At 32.9% G+C, this 27901-nt stretch overlaps 2 protein-coding genes across 4 annotated transcripts; both read right to left on the bottom strand.

Moving 5' to 3' along the window:
* Positions 1-581: 581 nt before the first annotated feature.
* On the bottom strand, positions 582-10690 carry LOC130813139 (uncharacterized). Of its 3 annotated transcripts, none has more exons than XM_057678883.1 (10): positions 10536-10690; positions 7244-10413; positions 7075-7161; positions 6607-6759; positions 6285-6448; positions 6063-6210; positions 2662-2784; positions 2499-2586; positions 943-1117; positions 582-855 (listed from the first exon to the last, which is right to left on the bottom strand). In XM_057678883.1, the coding sequence occupies exons 2-10, from the start codon at positions 9875-9877 to the stop codon at positions 834-836; spliced, it is 3594 nt and encodes a 1197-aa protein (XP_057534866.1). In that variant the 5' UTR covers positions 9878-10413; positions 10536-10690; the 3' UTR covers positions 582-833. The 3 variants fall into 3 exon arrangements, with proteins under 3 accessions (XP_057534866.1, XP_057534867.1, XP_057534868.1); XM_057678884.1 differs by having other exon boundaries at positions 7244-9757; positions 10536-10687; XM_057678885.1 differs by lacking the exons at positions 582-855; positions 943-1117; positions 2499-2586; positions 2662-2784 and adding an exon at positions 2809-5723.
* Positions 10691-17188: 6498 nt separating this feature from the next.
* Positions 17189-22602, bottom strand: LOC130813138 (probable pectate lyase 4). The gene is made up of 5 exons (XM_057678882.1): positions 22225-22602; positions 20919-21270; positions 19663-19873; positions 19493-19561; positions 17189-17824 (listed from the first exon to the last, which is right to left on the bottom strand). Exons 1-5 carry the CDS (start codon positions 22397-22399, stop codon positions 17585-17587), a joined length of 1047 nt encoding a protein of 348 aa, XP_057534865.1. The 5' UTR covers positions 22400-22602; the 3' UTR covers positions 17189-17584.
* Positions 22603-27901: the final 5299 nt, after the last annotated feature.

The following is a 27901-nucleotide window of genomic DNA, read 5'->3' as shown; positions in this document are numbered from 1 at the left end:
TTGACCTGTTTTGACCTGTTCGTAACTGCAAACAGTGTGCTCCACAAAAACAGGTCAAAATAGCTGTTCGCAGTTACTAACTGCGAACAATTATTTGGTCTTTTTTGACCTATTCGCAGTTAGTAACTGCAAACAGCCCCAAACCTCAAGTTTGGAAATTTCACGCTTACTTTTGGAATAAGTTTGAAACTTAGATTATTTTGTTAATTTTTTTTATTTTTTCACTTATTGATTTCAAATTTTCACTAAATTGAAGAGTTTGTTCCTGGCAAGAGTGAAAGCATGTTTCTTTTGACCGATTCAGACGACCCATTCATGTTGCGCACCATCCATTGTTTGCAGTCGAGTAATCCTTGAAGCCAATATCTTCAAGCATGTGAATCTAGTTGAAGAATCCCAAGTCCCAACATATCGTTGCAAGATATACCTGATATTCTCTTTGTCGTTTAGAGTTCACTAAATTTGTTTGAAATTGCCCCCACACATAAGAAAAAATGAATGGGACGCATTCAAACCAACCAATCTTTTATTACGCCAAATTGAAGTTGCCAAATTTTCGGAGGGACATCCAACAAATATCATTGAACTCAATACTCATATGGCGCTTATAACTTATAAGATGTATATATACAAAAACTGTTCAGCAAAATTTCATGGTAGATCGACTATTGTTTGGCATAAGCCTGGCCGCATATTGTGATCTTTATATCAAAAGAATGAAAAAATTGGAGAAAACTGGACAGAACTATGCACATAAGCAAAACTGGTAGGAAAATTACAGCATATACTGATCTTGTATCAACTCAAGTTTTCCTTTCTTGATTCAGTCGATCTTATCCTCTACCTGAGAGACTTCTGGAAAAACAGAGGCAAAGTGAAAGTTTGTTAATCTCACGAGTCAATCCATTAATACAAAAGATGGGAAATGCTTTCTCCTCTTACCTTGTATGTCCCCTTGATGGTAGAGCATTAGACATAGATCGAAGTCGACTTGTTACTTCGGAGAACGAAGGTCGTGCACCAGGTTCAGTTGACCAACATTGTTCCATCAATTTCCTCCACTCTGGTTCACAGCGCTCGGGAACTGGTGGTCTGAGAGTGTCTTTCAGAATCCCTCCTGCATTTGTCCAATTAGGAGCACATCAAGAAACTTTCTAATAACTAATGCCTGTCACTTTTCATGATATTTAGCATATCATACCTAATGAAATGAGAGTCTAAACATCAAATTATAATGAAAATAAATTCGTTAATTCTATGGACAAAAAACCAAAAAATGGAGGAATTTCTTGGATAGATAGAACAATTGAATATATCTTAAAATATTTTGGGAGGAAAAAGGTCAAAGCTCAACTACAAAATTTATGATGGCCTTACATCATGAAGCAAGAACTAATTTGAACTTTTATGTTTTAAAGCAATATACCATTATGGAGTATCTTTAAGGACGATGTGAAAATCAAAATCCAACTAGTACAAAAAAGGCTATGAACTCCCAAGTGCAAGTCTCTTTTTCTAGCCCCATAGTACTCTATTATTTGTCTCGTAAGATGAATTGCTTCCATTGTAAATCTCCCTGACATTAATCCCAAATGATTATGGTACATCTTCTCATGCGTACCTCTATCACTCTTTCACATAGTACTTCTAATCTTAGTTAATTATAAATTAAACTTAGATACCAAAAGCTGTAAAAATTATTCTTAAAATTAAACTTCAGGCAGAAAAGTTTATCACAAGGTCACCATCATCTACCTCCACACCTCACAAGTCAAAAGTGACGAAACCTCTTGCCTTCTAAGAAATATAGGTCTAACTTAGTATAAGAGCAATAAAAAGATGATATAAAACATAAATGCGTAAACACAGATATCTTCTTTCTGAAGTAGTCTCCAAATTGTTAGCCGACAATATGCTCCAAGCATGGTGCTTACTATTTAAGAGAAATCTACCCCTGATGACACAAACTACAGAATAAGCATATGCCTTTCAGGTCTTAACATAAGAGGTCAAGGAAGCGAAAGAGGTTACATTGTCCCAATTCCAAATAATCTTATGAAGCAATTTCAGTTTACATACAAACTTATCACCCCACAGCCACTAATATTGTATCTCAACTAGCTAAAATTCAGGGGAAATGGAAATAAAACTTTTCCTTTCCAATGGTTAGTAATTAGTACTCCCTCTGTCTCACCCAATACGCTACATTTTCTATATCAAATCTCTCTTTTCATCTCATCCCCATATTTCTTACATCCACTTTATTTCGTGTCTGATTCTCCTTCTAATCAACCAAAATTAATAAAATCGCCTACTAATAATGTAGGACAGAGCAGTATATATATCTCCTCTTCATGTAATATCGTATCGCTAAATTGCATGTTGGTCAACAAAATCATGATAATTCAATACTAAGAGACTAGCTCTATACTACCACCCAAAGAAACAAAAGAAAGCAATATTGAAAAACATTGCAGGAAGGAGGAGGTTTTCCTTACCAATGATCGCACCACAATGCATATTCGCATAGGGCTCTTCGCCAGTCAAGATTTCCCACATTGCAATTCCAAACGAGAATACATCAACCTGGCAATGCCCATAGTTTTCTCATCAATATATATTTTAAATACATTAAACGAAAGAGATAGATCTTCCTCTAACCTTCTCTGAAACCTTAGTACTGCTGCCATTCAACAATTCAGGCGCCATCCATGGAAGTGTTCCTCGAACACCACCAGAAACCAATGTATTACATTTTATCCTTGATAAGCCAAAATCCCCAACCTACATACTCATAAATGAATACAGCTGTTAAATTTTCTATATGGATTTGACTAAACTGAGACCCTATTCAATGTTCCCATTAAAATAAAAAAGAAAGCTAACAAGTGCCAAACTGCAACCATAACTTATCACAAATAGCCAGTCCCAAGGTAAATTCTGAGAAACTGTAAATTGCTTTATACACACAACTGGTTTATGAATCTGGGCAACCCGAGTTGCGTCTTAGATTTTATACTAATTTCTTGACAAACCCAAATCATGTAAGTGATCAAACTTAATTGCACTCAATGTGAATGGTAAACGTAACTCAAACCAAGCATTTTAGAAAGCATCAATTTTACTAACAGTTTTTTTATTTTGAGTTGAATTATACCAACAGTTGATTATATTTCAATTATATTTTTTTATATATTTGCAAATTCATGGCAAGTTTGTACAAGAAAATTATGTTATTTGTTTTTGGATTGAAATTCTTGTTTTCGTCATTGTTTGTTAAATTTCAATGTTTTGAAACAAAAATATGATTGGTTCATTAGGTAAATATAGTATAGACTTTGATATGCAGGCCATTCACTAAAGCAACATTGTCAACATGAAACAAGCACTACAAGAGAGGGTTATATTGTAGAATTGATGACATATTAAATAAAAATTCTCCCCCATTGTGGCATAGCATACATTCCTCTATTTCACCTTGATCAGCCTATTCTCTTTGCTTAAAGATAAAACAATTGTCATGTAAAATACTATGTATATCAAACACTATGTTAGCCAATAACCTATGTCTACTTTACGTTCTCATTCAATCTATCATGAATCACAATCGAGTGATAGAAAAGTATATGAGCATGGAATCCATTCCACACTTTCATTAAAAACACATTTTAATCACTGTCTCGCAATAATGCCTACACTTCGTGTTATTTCAAGTTGGACTACCAAACATTCCCAAAACCAACAGATTGACATTCATAACGAAGACAACAAAGAAGAATTCAGAGAAGCTATAGAACAAGATTTACATATTAGTAACTTCGAGATTTGACAAGACAAAACTACAGTATCTGAACACTAATAGACATCAGCAGCTATAAAAATCAAGCTTGGGTGCACAAGAGCAGAATTTTAGATTACAATTTCCAAATTTTACTGACTACAAATTATTGCTTTATTCATTGAACTTAAAATGGAGATATTATAAATCCAGTACCTATCAGAGTCAGTTTTAGAATGGTATTTACTAGTGTTCAATCCTATAAAATGGGAATAAAAGAATATATAACACAACATGAAGTTCATTCCTTACAAAATGTTCTCTATTTTGATTTAAGAGTTTTAATTTCTAAATGCTTAACCCTACCCATTAAAATCTTAAAGCTTGTTAGGAAAGGAGGAAATGGAAGGGGAAAGGGGGAAGAAGGGAGAGGGTTAGGTACGAGTGATGAATTTCCCTCCAAATGTCTTCATCGATGGAGAGTAATTTCTTAGTTTCTTACAAAATATGAAGAAATTCATTCTCCATTTCCCTCCCCAGCCCATTTGCTACCAAAGTACCAATCAAAGGAAACCTTATCCCTCCATTTCCTCCCATGCATACAAGTTATTAAACAACCACATGTAGAGTTAGGATATCTCAACTTCAAATCCATTTCAACCACGGCTGATCATTTCTCCACGCAGGTCAAAAAATTAAATTGGGATGGACAGAGGGAAGTCACTTTACAAAGCGTACAATGATTTCATGAGTTGTAAATAAGCTGATTCTTGGTCAACAGCTTGAATTCAAGCTTGGCTAAAGCTCATTTGTCCATAATTTATAAAACGGGTTAAACTTAAACATTGGAAGCTTGACTAACAAATGAGATTGAAAACAACACATGAATACCAACCCCATACGTACAAATAACAAATTCTTGAACAACTCTTTTTTATGTTCATGGACAGCCTCAGTTATTTCCCCTTCAGAAAATAAATCTGGTACAGTTGCTCAACTACTCTAGTTTTCCATTAAACAGTACTCGAGATTATTAGTCAAATAATTTGTGACTTATTAAATCAAAATATGAATTGCTGACTTAAACATTGTGTATATAACATTTTGGCCGGATATTATATGGCTTTTTTTCAAATTTCAAAATGGAAAAACTGTTCAAAGTAGCTGATTCGAGTAAATAAATGTAAATTCTATGTTACTTGGACTCGAAGTATGACTACAGAGTACGGCCATACAAGTGCAAATCCAAGTGTCCAATATAACAATTTTAAAAACATGGAATACTAGGGCACTATCCCAAATTTGGACAAGGGTACAGAATTAAAATATACATAGGGAGGAATTATCAAAAGTTATAAGAACTCGTTAAATAGAATAAAACCTTAGTCGTCATTATATAAATATAATAGGAGAAAAGGATTAAAAAACATGAGAAAAGAAGGAAAAAACTCTCATTAAAATTTTACACAGGAAACTCAAGAGAGGGGGAAAACAGCACTAGGAGAGAGAAAAAAGAGAACAGCTGCAGAAAAGACCGAGAAAGGGGGGAGAGTAAAAAGAACATGCAACAATCTCATCAGAGAAGATGGCTAGAGCACAAAACAAACTGTACCAAAGTTTACCCCCAAGGATCTGCATATATACCATTCCCAGATCCGTGTCAGCTGCAATAGACACAGGTATTTCGGCAGATTTGCCATCTCCAGGCTAAAGAGTATCAAAGTACAAGCCTCATTTAAAACCTAGATGGGATGAAATATAAACAAGCGAGCTCAAACACGGCAGTTCCAAAAAAATCTTAAAAATTTTGAGCTCGGTTGAAATCGCAGGACGGCAGGAGTCAAGCTTGAACATGCACAACGAAGTACTTACTCCCCCTTAATTAGTTTCCCATAGTAATTTCCCAACTCCAATTAAAACTTGTGCATTCATCCTATCAGGCTTCCTGATAATAGATGGATATAAGTCTTTGAAAAATAATTCTATACTAAAGAAGAAACAACACAATGCCAAAGCCTTAAACCCGAACTTTTGGGGTTGGCTTCATCCAAAGAATAAAAATGAGCATAAACAGAGAGCCTTTTAGCATCCAGTTGCCAATTTCCGAAAATTTAATTAACAAAGATTCAAAGTAAGAAATAAAATTTCTTTTTCCTTAGAGATAGAAGACCCTAATAAACATAAGAACAAAATTCACCACGTTCAATGTCAAATAATAAATATCAGCTAAAATGAATCTCAATTTCTCATTTGTAATAATTCATAAATATTTTGAGCTACATACCTTACATATAGGTCGTTGTGGATCTCTCATGTTGACAAGGAGATTGTCACACTTTAGATCAAAATGAACAATACTTTTTGAGTGCAAATATTCCATGCCAAAGGCAGCATCCATGGCAATAATGAGCTTTCTCCGACGATCGAGAGATCTGCCAAATAAGAACTCATAAACAAAAAAGAAAAGAGAAGCAAGTCATGTTACAGCATGGATAAAAGATTTTACCGGTCCTTCTTAAGTAGGACATTCCTGAGTGAACCATTCACCATGAACTCTGTCACAGTTGCCAAGGTTCCTCCAGCTCCATCTGGAACCACCCCGTAGAATGCAACTACATTTGGATGATGAAGTTTCGAGAGTATATGTGCCTCTCTCCAAAAGTCTCCGGTCTGACAAGGGTGAAGAATGCCGGTTTACACATGAAGTCACAATAATAGAACACTAAGATGCATATATGCTACCACTATCAAAGTCAATCGCATTTTCTTTTTAACTCTTGTTGAAATTGCTAGACACTTCAAAGGTTGAGTTTGCTCAAAAGACTTACCAACCGCTCCTGCTCAGATGATCTTCCAGAAAAGCAACTCTTTTTTATTCTCTTGATAGCCACATCTGTTCCCCGCCATTTCCCATGATAAACAGTCCCATACGTACCAGATCCTAATTCTCTCAGTTCTTCAAGATCCGCATTCTTGATTATCTGTGTATTAGAGATCCTCTATCAAATAAACAGTTTGAACATTAAAGAAGCGAACAAGCTTAAATATTTACAGCTATAGTTCCTGAAGTACATCGGTGACACAAAAGAAGAAATGCTAATCTGCAAACAATAATTTCCCCACTTTATATGTTTTTAGAAAGCAGCACCATCAAACAGAAACAAGAACAAGCTGAAAAGATTAACTGGGTAAATTCATTTTATATTATCAAAGCACAACTAAAATAGCTTCAAAATTATATCTTGTTAAAAAAGAACCTCAATGAACATGTAAGTCAAAGGCAATATGTGGTAAACCTGCAATCCATAGAGGCCAGCTTCTATTTCAGCCATAACAGCATCAATGTCCGAGTCATCCTTATTTAAGCCAGAAGCTTTGGAATCCTGTGCAGACAAATCCTGTTCAGTCACCTCCATGGAGACAGAAGTATGACCAGAAGCCACAAACTGCAAGAAATTTTATTACCTCGGAGCAATTTTTTGTGCCGATGCCATCTTCACCAGCCACAATTGGCTGTTCCGAACCAATATCAGAAAAAAGATCCACTATAGGATTAGCTAGTGAAGAAAAATTAACAGCTTCAGGCATGTAGTTGGAGACATCTTCAATAACAAGCAGCGGCTCAAGCTGGTTTTTCTTGTGCAAATTTGAAGTCTCTGCTTGACCAATTTCATTATTCTTTTCTGAAACATCATTTCCATGTCCTACTTCCAGCTTATCCAGCTTCTCATTGAAATGATCAATTCCATCTACAGAACGACACAAATTATTTTCTCCAAAAGCACCAGAATTTTTTAAATGCTCAGGGACTTTAGATTCTATTTGATGAACTATGGACGAGCTTGCAACAGGCTGCTGTCCAAAAGACACAAAAGAATCATCCGCTAACCCATAAAATGGATCGATCTCTTGATTCTGACCACGAGACTTCGTTACGGTGCTCGAACACCTGCCTAAAGCTTCATCAATGATATCCCCAGTGAAATTATACTGCTGAACTTCAGCATGTTTATGGCTCTTGATAGAATCAGATGAGGTTCTTTCCGCTTGATAATCATGTTGTTGATTAAAAACATCCCTTGAAGCTAGCAATGCCTTGGCAGAAGTCAATGCCACATGTTGCTGTATTTCTGGTAATTCTGTATCCGCATTGATATGGTTAAAGTCCCCGTTCATAAACTTGAGCTCAGACACTCCTTGAAGCAAAGAATCCGGATTAAGAACCCTATCCATCATTTCGAAACCTAGTAGATTAGAATCATTAGGATTCTGTTTCATAGGATCCAGTTTAACCTTGTCTTTACATGTTAGGTATTGATCATTAACAGTTTTGCTACTGCTTTCAAGATAAGGATTGCATTCCAAAGGCTTTGAACACATGGGCATAGAAAGATCAACTACTTTACAGGACTGAGAAGTATCCATATCTATCAGTTGATTATGTACTTCAGGCTTAACAATATGGATATTCTCTTGCAGCTGGATAATATTGTCTTGCAATGGAGTAGATAATGCTTGAGAAGATATAGCTGGATTTACAAAGTGCAAAGAGGAAGATGGGCTTTCTCCCTCCGGATAACAATAGGAGGACTTCTCTCCATACTGCTGGAGCTGTGAATCGGAATATGCATGAATCATACCACGACAAGACTCCAATGAGTCAACTGATCCCAACATAAAGGCTCGAGAATCAACTTGTGACATGTACCTCTCATGATGAAGCGGTCGGCCCGAAAGAGATGGTTGACCACCATTAAGATTCTCGCTATCCTCAGCTACAGGAGTCATAAATTCCCCACTTCCTTGTTGGACCTGAAAAAAGGATTCCTGCCTGGGAGCATTTGGTTGGGCAAAGGAAATATTGCTTTCGCCACTGTGTTTCCACAAGTTATCTTCATTCCATTGCAAAACACCGGTCTTTAAATACATGTGCTGAGCTGGTTTTGTGGAGAAAGAAGGGGACTGAGCTGGTGACCTGGTTGTGTTTAACGATTCCTTAGCAACATGTGCTTGTGAGAAACTGGGACCATCCCTGCTTTCAGCCCGGTGAAGAGATGACGAACATTCGCCATAAAAGCTTGGAAGACGATCTAATGTGCTACCTGTTTTAGCTAATTCGGGGAACAGCTGCTCCCCAGATAATTTCCGAGGGCTAGGATCTACAATACCATTAACAGCAACAACATAATCATAATCAGGACTGCCCTGTTGAAGTGTTCCTGAACCACGAATTTCCGTTTCACTGGCAGGGATCAAAAAAATCCGAAGTCTTTGAGAACCAGCTGACTTATCCATCCCATTATATTCTTCCAGCATATTTTGAAGATCCTCATCAGAAGATACTGATATGAGTGCATCAAGATCTTCACCTGGTAGCTGATATTTTATACTATGTGGTTGATTGCATAGACCAGAAGTCTTAAGAGTAAGTTCTTCCCATGAAATATTTTTCCTGATAGAAATAATTCGCGTTTCTCCCCCAACATATCTAAGTTTAGCATCACTCGGCCTTGGCAAAATTCTACCACCAAAGCTGCAAAGAATCCTCAACTTTCCAGGTTGAGACCCTTCAGAAGAGCCTAAATCATAAGGGTTATACGTGGAAGGAGAATGAGGAATACTAACAGGAGGCAGTCTCGCTCCAAGATTACCCTGATTAGAATTCACAACACCATTGACATCCCAACCACCCTGAGCATTCAAAGTATCATCTATGTGACACCTTCTATCAGAACGACTCCAATGCTCCATATCAGGAGCACACCCTTGCGCAGAAGAAAACTCGGCAACCTCAGAACCACATTCAGAATCCACTCTACGAATTCCAAGAATTCTAGTAAGATCTTCATAAGTCATCTGATGATCATGTTCATTATTAAATCCAAGCATCTCTTGATTCTGTACAGCAGGTAGCGCAGAAGTCCCCACCTTCAGAGTTGAACGATCACGGAGAAACTCAGAAGAGAATTCCTCTCCCGTCTGTATGGAAACATAATTTTTATTAGCAGAGTTTTCCACCGGAATTCTACTATTAGAAGCACCTGCAGTGGGCTCTTTCAGCAACCCTTGATCCAAGGGCACATGTTTGTTACTCTTCATAGCTACACTCACAATAAAGCACCAACTTAACAACCCCTTTCTCCAGACCCTATTTCCATCTTAAAAACTCGTACTTGTTGGTATCAACTACTCCAATTACCCACGCTCAAAACCGAAAAATCAAACATATGAATATTAACTATAGCACTATATGATCAGACACCAATAATTTACAAAATAATACTAGACAAAATTCAAGAGCTATATACAACAATAAATCCTCACCTATAATACCAATAACAATCAATATATATAATAACTACAGTAATATGCACATCCAAAATAGGGACACTAATCTGGAAAATCAATCGCAACGAATAACCTCGTAAAAACTATTCAAAACACTTCAATTCAACATTCCTCCAATTTTTTCAGCATTAACGGCTTCAGTTTTGATCAACCACAAAGGAATTAGATAAAACGGAAGGAAATTTTGGAAATTCAATTCCATAAATCAATTTTATAGTAAAAAGGTACCCTCTCTCAATCAGTGACAATGAATTTTGGTCCGATCATATGATAAAACTGATTTGTTCCTGTAATAATTTGAATTTCGAATTAGATCCTAAAAAAGGAGACAACAAATTGATAAAAAAAAATAAATAAATTGAAAACAAAAATGATCGAAGAAAAGAGAAAAAGGAGTAGCGAAGCTTACGATAGAAATCATGGATTGGAGACGTCGGACGGCGACATTGTCGAGATTTTGGAGGCATCAACACCGTGTTTTGAGAGAGAAGGGGAAGGGAGAGAAAGAAGGGAAAAAGAATTTTTTATGAAGTCTGTTTTTTTTTGATAGAAAATTAAGGAATTTCAAAAAAATTTAAAATATTGAGTTAAAAAATTTTTTTAAAAATGAGGAGAAAATTATTTTTAAAAAAATAAAAATTAAAGGGGGACAAACGCAGCGAAAGTGACGTTGGCAGGACCAAAAAGGAAAATAGAGGGCAATTGAAAAAAAAAATGGAAATTAAAAAAGGTTTTATGGTTTTTGCCGCCATTACCACTCCTTTTCAACTTTCTTTGTGTTGCCTCATTGGCCAAAAGTTGTTTGATTTTTTGGTTGATAATAAAATAATATAATAATTTTATGATTTATTTAAAAGTTGACTTGATTATTGGGTGTTTGCCAAATTTTGTTCGAGGAGTTGAACATGTATGGAAAATATTATACAAGTAAATAAATATTGATCATTTATTTGAGAAAAATTAGGTTAATAAGTTAAAAGTCAATAAAAAAAGAATTTTAATTTTGCTTAAAAGTTATAGTTTTTAAGCTGACTCAAACATTATATACTACACACGTTTGTAAACTTTTTGACTAACAAAAAAAATAAAATCTAAAGTCAATTAAACAGTCAACGTAAAAGTCATTTATCAAATACTCTTATGTTAACATTTACTGTAATTAATAATGATCAAAATCTCTTGGGAGTTGTTAATCAAGTGGATAATTGGCATTTACATCTCAAAGTATTAGTATCCTTTCCTCTAATTATAATGTTTATTTTGAGGAGAAACTTTGTTCACCCACTAAATAAACTATTATCTAAGGTAGTACCGAATATATTAAAGATTGTATATGTATTTATTATTTATTAACTACCTATTAAAAGCATATTTAACATTTTAACTATTTATTAGCTAAAAGCATATTATCCTTATTATCGTTTTGTGTCTCAGATCAAAGTGTTCTAGTTTAAAATCAATTGAATCTTTCATTTTAAAATTGAATATCGGGTGTCTCAACCTAAATTATTCAAATACATAATAATTGGACACGCAAATAATTTGAGTCGGGACATATGTGATCAAAAAACTACACCATTAAGGCATTAACTAGATGCACAAAAATTTTCAAGTATTTGGTTATGAATACCTACGAATTTTTCTTATTGAAAAGTTAGTACTACATGAATTATTTAAAGTAATATATCAATGAATTTCTATATAAAGAATGTTACTTTCTTTTTATTGTCTATTGTTAATATACTAATTATTTTCTATTTATTACAAATAATTATATGATCATATTTGATAGAATATATTTTTAATTAAATCTTTAAAGTTTATGACTTTTGCGAATTACAACTTTAATAATTTTTTTTTGCAAATTACAGTCATTAAAATATCAAAGTCTTTGACGATTAGGCCAAAACACTATATTTTAGGTTAAGTGGTTTAAAGGAGAGTTCAGATTTAGTATTCAGGCTAAAACACAACATTTTGACCATTTTGTAAACTAGATTTACTTTTTTCTTTTTCTTTTTTTTTTAAAAAATTAAACATAAATGAAAGTTGAAACGGTAAATTAGTCAACAGCATATAGGCTGTTTGGACATTTAAAAGAAAAAACAAATAAAAAATGAGATTTAAAAAAAATAATCAATTAAATACTCCCTCCAATTTAATTTAGTTTTCCCATTTGGTTTGAGCACAAATATTAAAAAATGAGGGGACCATCTAAAATAGTAGACTCTTTTGCAATATTAGGTGTTTTGAATATTAAGAATTAAAGGGGACTACCTAAAATAGTAAATCTTAAAATAGAAATGGGACAAATAAGATGAACTTACCTAATAAGAAAATAAAATAAGTAAAAAGAATTAGAAAGAGTATTAAGGTTTTTAAAAGCAAATTTTCTTCAAAATAGAAAAAGAAAAGTTAGAAATCATGACAACGTTGATATGCAATCGTCGGCAAAGATTGGGCCGCAACTAAATGGCACATCTAGGGAGATCAGTGTCGATGGCGTCTATCATTTGTTTGATCAATAAATCCACCCATATAAAAAATAGTGGTAAGTCTGTTTCCGTGTTTTTATTTAATTTAAATATTATTGATAATTTATTTTTAATTTATATTTTATTTTTAATTGATAAGTTAAAACATAGTTAAGTGTAATCTTGTTTGATTCGAATCAAGTATCAACGCAAGGATTATTAATATCAACTTTTTATAATTTCTAGTTATGCACAATCAGAAATATTAAAACTTCAATATGTGTCGTGGCAAACGTGCCCAAATGAAATGGAAGAAAATCATTGAAATTGAGAGAGTAGTATTTTTTCCACTTCACAAATATAGATATTAGAAAATTTTGATAAATTTTTAAATGAGATGATCTCATGTTGGGACTATCTTTAACCGTCTAGTCTAATGAGTATTTTCAATCTTAAAGTAATTACTTATAACTTCAACTAATCAATAAGAGAAATAGACTGATTATAAGAGTCCTTCTCATCATGAAACGGTCTCATATAAGACAGGAAAATTTTTGTTATTTTAAGAGGGTAGAACCGTAGAAGTATTCAAAACAGACCTAATGAGCAGATATTTACCCGACCTTAAAATTGAATCCGGCTTAACTTAATTACAAAATGAATTTAAAATAATATAATATAAATACAAAATTTAATTTTAAACCGACTTAAATTGATCTGATGATGAGAATAAACACATTTTCTATACCGAAACAGTTTGAACTAACTTCATACAACACAATGACACATATATTTTGGATAACATGGCACCCCATTCAGTTGGTAGCGTGCAATTCAATGAATCATCAATAATTTCGTCCACCCACTTTCATTTCCAAAGGAAAGTTCACATCTCTATAACTAAGAAGTATTCGTTTGTCTTACTCGAATTATGTTCATCTTATAATTTTAGATTTTAGTTTTTTTAAAATGTTGTAATAAGCTCGTTTAGACAATTAAAAATTTAAAATGGCAGTTTTTTTCGTTTTTTACTTGCAATCTATGATTTTTTCATTATGGATCAAGTATTGCAATGAATTTATTCAATAAATTATCTCGTATAAAAACACATTAATGTTAAATTTTGTTTGAGTCGCATCAAAAAGGAATTTCAATAATGCATTTTTTTAGAATTCTTAGTTGTGTTACTTGTGTACAACTAGAGATACTACTCTATGTTTTTCATATGTTATTTTTAAATAGAATTTACGAATTTTCGTGTCAAATTTTATTTACGATTTCTCATTGATATATAAGAAAAAACATATTCATATAGGATCTTGTTAGATTTATCTCAATGCATACTTTCTAAATATCAACTTTTTAGAATTTTTAAAAACTCACACTTAAAATTATTTGATTTTAGAGTTTGCATTGGAATATGGGAGAAAAGTAAATGAGAAAAACATTTAAAAATAAAAAGAATAGTATTTAAAAAGATATATTGACATACGCTTTTTTAATAGATATTAATATGTTACAATTAAATAAAAAGCAATGAAAAATCATATAATAATATCAAAATCATATATCAATAGTGTTTGGTGGAACTTGGTAGTATATACTAATTGTTAGGAGTTTGCATAATTAGATTCGGTTTCAAAAATCGTATAATTTATTTATTGTTTCAAAACAATCTGAATTGAATAACCGATTTAAAATTGGATAACGAATTCAGATCATGAATTTAGTGAACCCAAATATATGATTTTGAATCTCTTTTAAAACAATAATAGAAAAAGAATCTATTTAAGCTTTTGAAAGTACTAATATTTAAAATTTTTAACTACAACTAAGTTGCACAACTCTTCAATTGTTAGTTTATTTAGGCTTTTAAACATCCAATAATCTAATCTTATTGCCAAAATGATTTGCCACTTGAAAAAAATATTTTGTTTTTCAAACTATGAAAAATAATTTTGATGAAGAAAAAAAAGTGAACTTATATATTTTGTGTATACAAAATTGAAAAATAAAAAAATTAGATATCACTATCGACTTGGAGTAAACCAGATATAGGATTTATCTGATTAGATTCAGATCACAATTCTTACGCATTAGATTGCGTATAAATAAAATATAAAAAGAATAGTAGAACGAAGGAAATATCATTTAGAATCTTACCATATCTCAATCAAAATAAATATAAATTTTCAAGCAAAATATTACTCCCTCCGTTCTTTTTTGATCTTCCACATTACAATGACGGACAGTTTTAAAAGTTCTTCCATACTTTCTATTTTAAGAAAGTTTTTATCCCACTTTTACCCCTTAAAACCCCTCTATTCTTTTAATGTACCAATTTTATTTTATTTATAATTATTTTTTCTCTTATACTTTCAATACAATCATTACTTAACACTACTAATTTAATTAAAATAATACCCACTACAACCTCATACTTCCAATACAATCATTACTTCACACTACTATTTAATTAAAATAATACCCACTACAACCCAAAGATTCTATCTTTCTTAATACGTGTGAAAAACCCAAAGTGAAAAATCAAAAAAGATCAGAGGGAGTAAGCTTAATTCTCGCTTAATGCTACTGTTCACTTGGTTCACCTTATAATAATCAATAAAATAAAATAAAATAAAATAAATATTATCATATCACTAACATGAAATGATATGATGGTAAGCACTTAATCTAGGATAATATCCTATCTTAATGCTAGTTGTCGACGATCCTCGTCATGAATTGATGTAATGTAACATATGACAAGGAATAATGCTAGCTAGATTAACCGAGTACCGTATTCGAGTAGAGTAATTATACTCCATGTCCTACTAAATTTATTAAGTGGATAAGAATAAATAAATAAAAGTGATATTATTTTGGAAAATTTTATGTGATAATTTTAAAGTTTTGGGTTTTTCATGTAATAATTAAAAGTTTTACAAAATTCACGTGGTAAACCTTAGGTCTACTAATTGTTCCACTGTGATATTTTTTGTACATATAAAACTACCGCACGTCTATTTATATGACTCACCATTTTAAATTTCATCAGTTTCAAACTTTTCCTCCAAAACATAATCCTAACTCTACTATCTTTCATCCAAATTACAATTTCAAATTACATTTGTATTTGGGGGGAAAATATGATTTGAATGAAAGATGATAGAGTTAGGGTTTATATTTTAGGGAAAAAAGTTGAAATTGATGGAATTTAAAATAGTGAGTCACAACATTTAAGCTTCAAAATGAACGTTTCCTAACGTTTTATATGCAAAAAAGCCACAGTGGAACAATTTAGTAAACCTCTAGGTTATCGCATGAATTTTTTTAAAGTTTTGATTACCATGTGAAAAACCCAAAACTTCAGGATTATCACATGAAATTTCCCTATTATCTTCCATTCATAAGTATACACTCCTTATTTTTCACTTCATTTAATTATACTTTTTTACTGTATTTTTAAAATTTAAGATTGATGCATGCTAAGTCTAAGTAAGACCAACTCTACGTATTATTTTTATATTTCTTCTAGTCTTTTATAGTTCCTATTTTTATGTTTTGCATTATGCATACACGAATAAAATAAGATCTCACTTAATTATGCATCAAAATTGATGCACAATTTTTATCTCTAACATCTTTAATTTTATATGATAAAAATTATAAAAAGTTAATATTATGATAATATGCATCAAGATGAGCCAAAAAAATTTCACTTAACTATGTTTTACATTATACATTGAAAAATATATGCTAAATACGATCACTTGATAAACGCTAATTCCTACGGTATCAGTAACAACTATTAAAATCCAAATAAAGTATATTACAACACAATCGATATAATTACTTATAAGATCCTTTTGGTATTTGATATTAATGCTTTATAAATTAGAGAAGTGCTATTAGATAGTAATGAAAATTGCAAACAAAATTTTTTTTATGATCAAAATTTTATATCCATAAGAATAACATAGTATATTTCATAAAAAATTATAGAACAAATCATTCTCATTACTAATAACTAAATAATCAAACAAACGGTTAAAAATTTGTGACTTAGATGGATTTTAACTTTAATAAGCGATTAAACTTAACTAGCTAATATTTCCTTTGTTTTTGTCATTTTGCACCTAATGTAGAATGGATAAAATTTAGTAAAAAAAAAATTGAGTTAGAAAATGAGATAAAAAATTAAGTAAAAGATAAAAATGAAATAAGATGGAAAAAGAGTAAAAATTTGTGAATTTGATCAAATAAAAGAAAGTGAGATCATTGCCAAAAAAAAAGTGCAAAATAAGCAAGACAATTTAAAATAAAAATAAATACAAAATGAGAGGGGCATATAAAATAACTACAAAAACAACTCCCGACGTGAAACCACAATAACTCTATTAATATCATTAGGATAATGAAATACCGAAAAAACTGACAATTTTTGAATTTTATAGAATCCAAATGAATTCGTATCTTGATTTTTGACAAGTTGTCCAAAAAGAAATATTTAAAATCTACACCATAATGCCTAAAATAAAACATATTAAGTTATATGGTATAAAGACTATAAACGCAAAGAGACGAATAGAAAAACTCATCATACGAATAAAATTACAAACAATATACGAAACTACGGCAACAAATGTTCAAATACTCTTAAAATTTAATTGACATTATTGTTTTCTTCTATGAAATATTTCACTGCTATTTTTAAAAAAAAAAAATGGTGAATCAACTCCAGTAGCAACAACTCCCTTATTATTACTCCATCTGTCCTTACGAGAAAGCAACATATGACTCAAATGGTGCTTTTTCAGAGGAACACTCAGAATACTCCTATTACATACTCCTAATAGGACTATAAACAATGGACCATCTATATATATTGTAAATTATTATCATAAATTACTGTTATACACTAGTAATATATTATATATATCGAAAAATATTGGCTATGGTACCGTACGACTTGTAGGAGTTTCTATTGTTGGAGAGGGAGTGTTTCGGGTAAGCAAGGAATGTCCTGCCATCCCGAACAATGCTGGAGTATATGTTTAAGTGATTCAGTAGGTGGTTCCAATGTCCAGTCATTGTAAAACTCACTAGGATGAAACACACACTCTTCACTGCTTAATGGCTTTACTCCTTGTTGAGCTTCATTAAGAAATAGGTCTCCTTCGGATATTATCCTCCCAGTTGCCTCTTGTTCTTTATCAGCAGCCTGCATCAAATGGATTGATTAATTTAGATCCTCAATTCCTCAGAAACTGCAGGAATGAGCCTAAGAACCCAGGGGAATCTATCGGAAGTGTAATGATCAAGACGTGCCCAAGAACACAGGTGAAAAAGTCACACACACCAAATAACCTGCTCGATGACACAAATGAGGTGAAATCTAGCCAACTAACATACTCCGCCAATCAGACATCCCACACACATCAGAAAAACTGAACCACACAAGAAAACAACCCTGAATATATTCCCAAATATCAATATTAAAAGAAGCATCACACTTCCATCTACTTGACCCTGATTTTTGAAAGGGCTATAGGCTTGCTAAGGTAATGGGATGCTAGAGCCTTGGCTGAAGGCGTTAGGCTTGAGATGTAAGCCTCAGCGCTCATTGAAGTGAGGAGCAACGCTTAACCCAACATGGTCATCAATAGCCAAGATCTTGGTTAAGAACTAAGAAGTCTTCATACGAATATTGGCTGAAATTCATTTCAGTATCTTTAGTTTTCCAAATTTTCACTTTAGGAGCCACCACATCAATGCAAAAGCCTCAATCCCAACAATATGAGATCGGCAACATGAACCAAAACAAACTAACATGAGAATACATTAAACAACGTCAGATATTGAAACTTATTATCATTTTCCAAAACCCGGGAGAGAACAAGTTACATTTATGTTGATTTTTTAAAGTTTAAGGTAACAATAAACAGCAAAAGATTTTAATCATACCTGCACAAATGATAGATATGCCACCAGAACTTATCGATATAGCAACATAACTTACGGTGGGGTGATAATTGTCACAATGGTACTTTAACTTGTAGTGGTACAACGAGTTGCACTGATATATGGGATAATAGATAGCCGTAATGATACATTAAATATTTGTATTGTGTTAATTCTCGATGGAGCCTAAGTCTTTGGTTAGGGATTATACTGGATTATACTAAATTAGGTCATTAAATCATGTGCATCTATTCTTGATGTGAAGTTGCGGGTAATATCTGCTAGCCAAGTTCAACCGGAAGCGACCTCTTTGTTTTTAGTTTCTAGAAGGGTGGGGTTGTGTAAATTCGATCACCCAACCCTACCTAAGTGGGGGTCTAGGTGGGTTCTGCAATAGCTTGATGCCATATGAGTAATGGATTAAGGTACCCAAACTTAAAGTTTTTGTTGTTGTTAGCTAACCTTAAGCAAACAGTACCCAGTCCTATGCTTTTCGTAACATGCTACTGCAATGAACTAGTATTTTGGATATTTGGTTTACGTAGGGGTAATTTAGGTAACTGCCTTGATAGTGAAAACTTGGAGAATAATTAGAATTAAGAGGAAATGTTATTATAAATACGGGGAATTAGAGAGTAGTTAGATATCAAAAAATTCAGTAAAAAATTATGGTGAGTCTAATACTCAATGGGAGATCTCAAGCTTCTCTAATAGCTTGAACTATCTTTTCTTATTATACTTTTAGAGCTGTAACCTTTCTTTAATCATCCATTTTATGATATAATTTTACTTTTGTCCTTTTAATATTTCATTCCCAAATTTACTGTTTAATTCAAGTAGCACCAAGATCACTGTCATCTTTCTTGTGTTTCCACTAAATTCATTCATCACATTAAAGAACAGGGTAGAGGTAAGAGAAAAGGTTCACCTTCTCTGTGTAGTACATAAAAGTTGTTTTCTTCTTTCCAGCTTCATAAATGTTGCACTGAGAATATATCTTGTTTACAGGGAGAAAAAAAACACAGTCAAGCATTTACAAAGGGGGGCTAACAACTACTGCAGAAGAGAGATGCTGTTATTGAGGCTACAACAAAGTACCTGAGATTCTACACTGGCACAGACAGCATAAATACCCCAATCCCTGGTATAGTTATTGAACAGATGAACTTTCCCAAATCTCACACGAGGATGCCTTTGTCGGGTGCCATCGAAAAAACAATGGTGAATTGTGACCCGAATGCATCTATCATCAACGTGGGTTGGATCCGCCCCAATGAGCATTGTTTTGTCATGCTGGGCAAAATGACACCTGCTCAGCAAAAATTGAATTTACTTTAGCTGCATTACACATGCTACTCTTTCTGTGCAAAAACGCCAAAATGTTTCTTTGGCATGGAAAATTGTCACCCTGTTGCGTTATCTAATGCAAGGAATGCAAGAAAAAATCCAAACCCAAGGTTCAAATCATAGAAACATGGAATGTGGGACGTAGGTACAATATGAAGCCATGTTTTGCAACCCCCCAATCTGAATTTAAATTTCTCAAGGTGTCATCCCAGTTTAGTATACATTTTTGAGAAGTATTTTGGCCAAAGAAAGGAAATCAAGAGATAAAACCTACAGCAACAACGATATTTCAATGCCCCAACGCCATTGAGAGGCTCCCACCTAGTGTGGCGTTCGCCGGGGGGAGGGGGAGGGGGTCAGATGTACGTAACTGACTTTTTGTTATTGTACACTTGTTAGTGTTGTTTCTAATTGACCCTTGGTAATAAACATCATATGCAACTTCACATAAATAAAAAGAGCACATGATTTAATGAATCATATTTAATATACTTCATTATAATCTAAAATCAAAGAACTATGAATTTGTGGCTTTATCAAATAAGGGACGTACAAGAGATAAAACCTGGAAAACTAAAAACTTAAACTTTTGTTATCATATGGTTTATATACATAAAGTATATCTTATCCAATCTTTCCCGACTCAACCTAAGTTACATTTCTCTTTTCTGTTCCCGTCCCCATCCCCATCCCCATCCCCATCCCCATACCGAATCGAATGTCGTTCCGGGTAACCATGGTTCAATGCACCATTTTAAGTTATCTTTACTACATTTAGCGACAGGGCCTTTTCTGATATTAACCAAGAGTTCAACATTGATTCCTTCTCCCTCTTAAAAATGTTGGACAATACTTGTTTTAACCATTTGTTCTGCTTGGGCCTTGGCTTAATAATAATACAAAAACCTTAAGTGGAAAGTTTCTGTTTATTTTAAACTGGGTGAAGGGAGCAAAATGATTTCGCATTTAAGAAAATAAGAGCAAAAATAATTAAAAGAGTAACCAACCTGGATATAGTGATATCAGTGCTTTGCCTGGTGATATCAATGAGACCATCATCATAGTCACGCAAGGTGCAGCGATCAATCCATATATGCTTAGAATTAGGCTTGATTTGAATACCATCCACATCATGGCCTCGTCCACCTTCAAACTCTAGATTGCATATGATCACATGCTCACATTCTTTAAGCCTTAGCCCTTTCCCTGTGAATTTAATTTTTTTCCCACGACCATCAATTGTTTTATAAGAAGATACACTCAGGTAAGAGTTGAGATGAATAGTGCCCGACACTTCAAAGACAATCCAGAGTGGTTCCTTTTTCCGGCAAGCTTCTCTAAGCGACCCAGGTCCATCATCTAGATCAAGATACATAACTTAATTACTATTGTTATAGTAGTGATCCACTTCCTGATGTAATTGTAACAAGATCATCATCACGAATTATTTAAAAACACAAAGCTTATCAACTCAAGCAAATATAATGTTATACTTATGTACTTCTAGCAAATAGCAAGATTTCACCCTTTTCATTGATATTCATACTTGATTTTTCTCATAAAAGGAAGGATAATATAGAGAAGCAAAAATCATAATTCATGATATAAACTCATATTTAAATTGATAGCAAGACACATAAGTGTGAATCGCAAATCACTACTTAACTCATTTTAATCAATAATGTAAATTTACCACATCAAATCCTCCATTTTAGATCACCTATCCAACAAAAGTGACGAGTCCTAATCAAGTTGGGGTAATTACATGAAATGCCTTACATAGCAAAGCCAAAATGGAACAGTCCTACCCCTCAGCCAAATAATATAGAAGTGTAATAATTAAAGATAATAAAAGATATATTTGAAGGAAATTGATAGCTTAATCCAAATCATCAAGCAGAATACTTCAAGATTAAGCCTAATTAAAAACAGTAATAACTAAGAAAGGTATAACATGGGAAGAAACAAGAACGTAAATTATTAATTCAACGAGTCAAGTAGTCGAATATAAATATTAACAACCCAATCAATGGAAAATCAAGCCCTCATCTTCGTCCATTAATACATAAAAATGATATATAAGAAAAAAATCCCCACATGAAATTCTTGTAATAAAGCGTATTAAATCGTGTTAGACGAACTAGGTTTATACATAGATACATAACAATGATAACATAATAATAAGAATTCACAATTGCAATATAAACAAAATCATACAAAAGAATCCATAATCCCCCAATAAAAATAACACCCAGATCAAAATGCAAAGAAATTCAACAAAACTGAAAAAAGGGGGAAGAATAGAGATAAAACCAGCAAGAGAAGTAACGTGAAAAAGGGGACCATGATAGCCACCAATGGCATGACGACCAAATCCCTGAGCTTGACCAGCAAGAGCGCGTAAACAGGAATCGACATGGGAATAGGGCAAAGTGATCGCCATCGAAGAGGAAGATTGAGGTTGAGAGTGGAAATGGGAGTTACCCATTGAGTGAATTTAATGATGGTGATACGGTTACCACCTGTTACTTTACATTTTTAATGGAAACTGATGCTTTGTTCATGTTCATCAATGGAGATTTGAATTGGGAAATTGATTGTTACAGATCAACAATAAAGTACATTTCAAGGGGGTACTTTTGTCTGTGTCGGCAATACTCGCTCTACAGTCAACTGGAATAGACTTTAGAGTCTGGGCCCACTCGTTGTTGTTTTGATCGCCAAAATGATTTTGAGGAACTGTTGCGAGTCTTGCGACTTGAGAGATAACGTTCTACCGTCAGAAAACTCATTTACATTATAACCGTACGTTTGTTAGTTCGTAATAAACGGTGATAATGGGAATGAAAATTAGCATAATTTTGATTAAAAAAATTTTTAGCTACCTTAATGGTCATATTTATCCAATGACAATATAGTATAAAAATTCGTGCAATGCACGAAATTTTTAATATGATCAGATATATATAAATATAATATACTCTCAATCAAATCCTTAAAAAGAACAATTGTAATAATTAAATTAACAAAACCATTTGCTTTTAATGTTAAGTAAAATTTAATACATGTATAACACATTATATATTTTTAACCTTAATAATATCATTCGATGGAACAAAAATTTCTAGATTATTAATTTTATAAAAATATTCAAACTATTTAGTTTATAAAAATAGTAAATTTAAGGTATGTAAAAATACATTTTAAAAAAAAGGTATGTAAAACTTCGAATTAATAATTTATCTAATATAGCTCAATCTTATCCATAATCATTCAATTTATTCGGTTATCAAAAATGGCAAGTTACTTAATCTAAATAATTTTTAGAAGAGCTAAAAATAATAGGTTAATTATTTTATTTTCATCAACCAATCAAATTATTTCATTTAACGAAGCTGCATGAGATTGAGATGGGGAATTTGTTAGTATTTTTATTATATTGTATGATTCAATCTATTTAGTTTATAAAGATAGTAAATTTAAGTTATGTAAAAAAATTCATTTCAAATAAAAGTATGTAAAACTTCCTATCAATAATTTATCTAATATAGCTAAATCTTAACCATAACCATTCAAGTTATTCGGTTTTCAAAAATGGTAAGTTACTCAATTTTGTTAATTTTTAGAAGAGCTAAAATTGATAGGTTAATTAATTTTATTTTCATCAATCAATTAAATTATTCAATCTAACGGGGCTCCATGAGGTTATCATGTGAAATTTTTCAATATTTTTATTAAATTGTATGATTTGATTAATTTAAGGTTATAGTTGATACCTTAATTGAATGTTAGATTGACCGCTTTAAAATTATAACTAATCTCTTTAAGGTTATAATGGACATTTTAAGATTATAAGCTATAATTAATCACTATACAGGTTATAACTTATAATTTAGCACTATAACTTATAAGTATTAAATGATCACTTTAAAGTTGTAATTAATTATTTTTAAACTTGTCCGTTTTAATGTTATAATTGATTACTTTTTATGTAACTTAACACTCTAAAGTATCAATTGATCACTTTAAAAATGTCATAATTGATTTATTTTAGGTTATATAATTTTAAAATTAATCACTTTAAGTTCATAATTGATTAATTTTAGATTAAAATTGAAAATGAATCAATTTGTATGTATTTGGTTTTACTATGAGATATTTTTTTCTCATAATTTGTGAATTATTTTTTGTATGGATCACTTTAAAGTATGAAATACTTTTTATAAATGATTTTTTCTAATAAATAGTTTTTACTAAACATCTTCATAACGGCTGGTTTAACTAAAAAGATGCTTATATCCCCACATATATTAGTAATATTACATAAACTTTATTTTAACATTATTATAAGGTTTATAGTTCTCATACGTTTTCTACCAATTTAATTACAATATTTTTTACGGATATTTCATGATATACCACTAAGTTTCTCCGAAATTCACCATATACCACACAAAATGTTGTAATTCACCATATACCATTAAGTTTTCGTCCGTTAGCACATAATACCATTAATGACAACTGTCGTCAGTGTGTCGTTTGTGGTAAATTAATAATTCACCATATACCATTACTTCTTTTTTTTGCGTCAAATACCATTTTTTTAAAATATAGCTATTGGTAGAGTGTAAGGGCTAGTTTGTGCATACATTGGAATTGTGATAAACAAAAGAAGTATCATCATGCAAACCAAGTAGTTAACATTTTGTTCAAAAGCAACTTGACATTAAACACTGTTCACTAAAAAATGACACTAAACAATGCTAAGTAGCAGCCTTTCTCTTCCCCCTTGTGTTCCCTTGCTGTGAAGAGAAAGCTATATGTTTAGCCTTCTTTGCTAATGCCTTTTTTGCCTTGCATGTCATTGCATTGTGGCCTAGTTCTTTGCATAGGCTGCATTTGTTATTCTTGTGCCTCTTTCCTTTTTTTGCTTCATGAGCATCTCTTCTCCTTTGCTTAGGTGGTCTGCCAGCATTTCTTTTCCCTTGGAGTGGTGCAATTTCTGGCACATCAAGTGAAGGCTAGTGAGTTGGATCAGCCATGGGGTGGATGTGGTTTCCATAAGTGAGTTTGTATGCAGCCACTTTGTAGAAAGGTGAAACAAAGTCCCTCGGATCAAGTCTCTGGTTGTAAATGACCTTGAGACCATGCTTGCAAGGGATCCCTGATCCTTGTCATTTCCCACACCCACAAGTCATATTTCCAAGGGTGACAGGGAACTTGACATGGCCATCCCTCACCTCAAACTCTCCACCACCAGCTGTAGTGACATGGCAGAACCAAGACTCATTAGTCCTAGTCGCCAGCACCCCCTTTGCATGCTCTGTCAGATCATTAGGTTCCATGCCCACTGCTTTATCGAACATGGAACCCATCCTTTTCATGCTCCAATTCCTGACAGTTTAAATATTCAAAATAGAACCAAAGTAAGCAACAACAATTTTTTTGCATTTAAATGAGCAAAACAGGGACACAAATTTGCCTTCTAGCAATGTCAACACTGACATGTCTCTGTTGGCCTTTGTTATTGCATTGAATGACTCTACGAAGTTTGTTGTGTTATGATCACAACCAACTGTCCCGTCGAACATGTGCACACTCCACTGCTCTTTTACATTTGTGAGATAATCATATGCTGCTGCATCAAACTCTTTTACCTTGGACATAGCTTTTCCAAAAACACACTCATTATAGGCATTTGCAGCAATCCAAAATAGCTTATGAAATGTTGTCCCACTCCATCCCACAGCCTTGCAATTTGAGTACAAATGCTGGCAGCATATTCTCCTGGTAGCTCTTAGGAACACCTCAAACAATGCTGATTCAACCCCCTAAAAAAAACAAGACTAAGTTAGTATACAGCTTCATAATCTCAAATTAAAGACAAATAATAAACTTACCCTCATCCTTTCAATGATAAAAGTCCAGTCATCCTTCTGAGATCCATACTGAGCAAACAGGCACCTCAAGTTTTTGAAGAAATAAGTTCAGGAATCTATGCTCTCTGTGTCAACAATCCCATAGACTAAGACAAAGATCTCATTATTCCCATCTATTGCAACTGCAGTGAGCATAATCCCTTTGTAATATCCACTTAAATGTGCACCATCTATTCATATGATAGGTCTATAACCACTTAAGAATCCTCTCACTTGAGCTGCAAAAGATATGAAACAGGCATTGAATTTCAAATTGTTAGTCCATGTGACCAGAGCATAAGACTCAGGATTTGTGGACTTTATCATTTCAGTATACTTTGGAAGAGCTGGATAGGACTCAGCAAACCCACCATGTAATTGCTCCCTGGCTAAAGTCTTCACTTTGTATAATAATCTCAACTCCACATGGATCCTGTACCTTTCCATGCACAACCTCTGCAATGAATCAACTAGGACATCCAGGTTTCCCTCTAAGTCTTGTAACAATTCTCTACATAGCCATGCTGAAGAGACCATATGATTCTCTTCCAACGTCCCACAAGTTGCATGCTCTCCTTCTAGCTTCTTTATGGCCCAACTGACTTTGTCTCTTAGAACTGAAGCATGAATCCTCCAAGTGTAATTCCTTATCAAACACCTTGCTATGTACCTCTTACTGTCAGCATGGTCAACTAAAACAGAGAAGCCCTCTTGTATGTAGTAATCTCTGAATACATCTAGAAACTGTGTTTTGATTTCAAAAATCGACCACTTCTCAAGAACAATGGATCCAAATGGTAAGTGAGACCAGATTTTACCATTTTTGTACATTTTGTCTAACACATGAGACCTATCTAAGTAATCCTCATAGGTCTTCTCATGTATATTATCAGGAACATCTTCTTCTCTCACAATGTACTCATCCTCAATGTCCAACTTCATATTAGAATCAGCCTCAACATTAGAAGCTTCATAATCACCATCTTCACTATCATCAGAAGGCCAACCATCAGAGTCAATATCAATTTCTTCATCCACTAATTTTTTTTTGCTCCTAACGTTGAGTTGCCTCCCTGCTGCAGATTTCTTGCCAACATCAAGGCCAAACTTAACAACAGTGCTTCTAGGCACCCTCCACTCTTTGGGTTTAAGCTTGGTTTGTTCTTTGGGCTGGGTTGGTTGCCTAGGCTGCTGTTGAGTTGACTGTGCAGGGGGTATTTTCTTCTTCTTTGGAGTAAGCTTTTTCTTCTTGGAGGGTTATTTGGTTGAGATGTTTTTGTTTGTGAGCATGGAGGTTGTGAGAGTTGAGGTTGTGAATCTCCTGGAAAAAACCTCATCAGCTGCTGGGGTAGCAAATGCTCTTACATATTCAATCCCATCATCATTAACATTCAAAACAGGGACCTCTACAGCCACAGTATATGCCTACTGGGCCAAAAGCTGCTCCTCAGCTTCCGCTTTCTCTGCCATCCTTCTATTCTCTTCCTCCATTAGCCTAATATTTTCAGCCCTGTTCTTCAAAGTTTTTGCCCAACTAGCTTATGCGGACTGAAATACAAGAGATGGTGTTTTTTTCTTTTCTATAAACACTTCAATTTCACTTTTTCCTTCATTCCAATCCCACATTTTTAACATTACCCCATCATCAACTAACTCTAACTTACGATTTGTTCTAGATTACTCACAAACAGGGAGAAGTATTTAGGGAGATATACGTTCTGTTTCACTAAATCCTCAAACATATTGTAACACCCCGAGATTTTAATGACGTAATTATTTAATATTTTAATAGTTTTAAAGATTTTACAATTATTATATATTTATTTTCAAACTAGTTTTAATAAATTTCTTTTCATATAAGAATTTCAATGTCGACTTATATATATATTAGAAATATAGTTTCGATTTCTTAAATAAAGAGGTTCGAATCAAAATGATTATTTTATTAAAATGTGTGAGCTTACGAAGGTGAGTCTCTTAGTTGTGCCTCGTAAAAAAAAAAATAAATAAATAAATAAATAAATCGAGATGAAAAATAAACATAATAATAATAATAATGATAATAGAAATAA

Source organism: Amaranthus tricolor, chromosome 5, assembly GCF_026212465.1.
Source record: "Amaranthus tricolor cultivar Red isolate AtriRed21 chromosome 5, ASM2621246v1, whole genome shotgun sequence".
Taxonomy (NCBI): Eukaryota; Viridiplantae; Streptophyta; class Magnoliopsida; order Caryophyllales; family Amaranthaceae; genus Amaranthus; species Amaranthus tricolor.
Note: the sequence above shows the minus strand (reverse complement) of the source record. Positions and strands in the feature narration are given on the sequence as shown.

Coding starts and splice junctions, on each gene's coding strand:
- LOC130813139 (XM_057678883.1), bottom strand. CDS start 9,877: ATGAAGAGTAACAAACATGTGCCCTTGGATCAAGGGTTGCTGAAAGAG. Junction 6,449..6,606: donor CATCTGAGCAGGAGCGGTTG/GTAAGTCTTTTG, acceptor CACCCTTGTCAG/ACCGGAGACTTTTGGAGAGA. Junction 2,785..6,062: donor CACAACGACCTATATGTAAG/GTATGTAGCTCA, acceptor ATGAGTATGTAG/GTTGGGGATTTTGGCTTATC.
- LOC130813138 (XM_057678882.1), bottom strand. CDS start 22,399: ATGGGTAACTCCCATTTCCACTCTCAACCTCAATCTTCCTCTTCGATG. Junction 21,271..22,224: donor TCACGTTACTTCTCTTGCTG/GTTTTATCTCTA, acceptor ATCTTGATCTAG/ATGATGGACCTGGGTCGCTT. Junction 17,825..19,492: donor TTATGTACTACACAGAGAAG/GTGAACCTTTTC, acceptor CATTTGATGCAG/GCTGCTGATAAAGAACAAGA.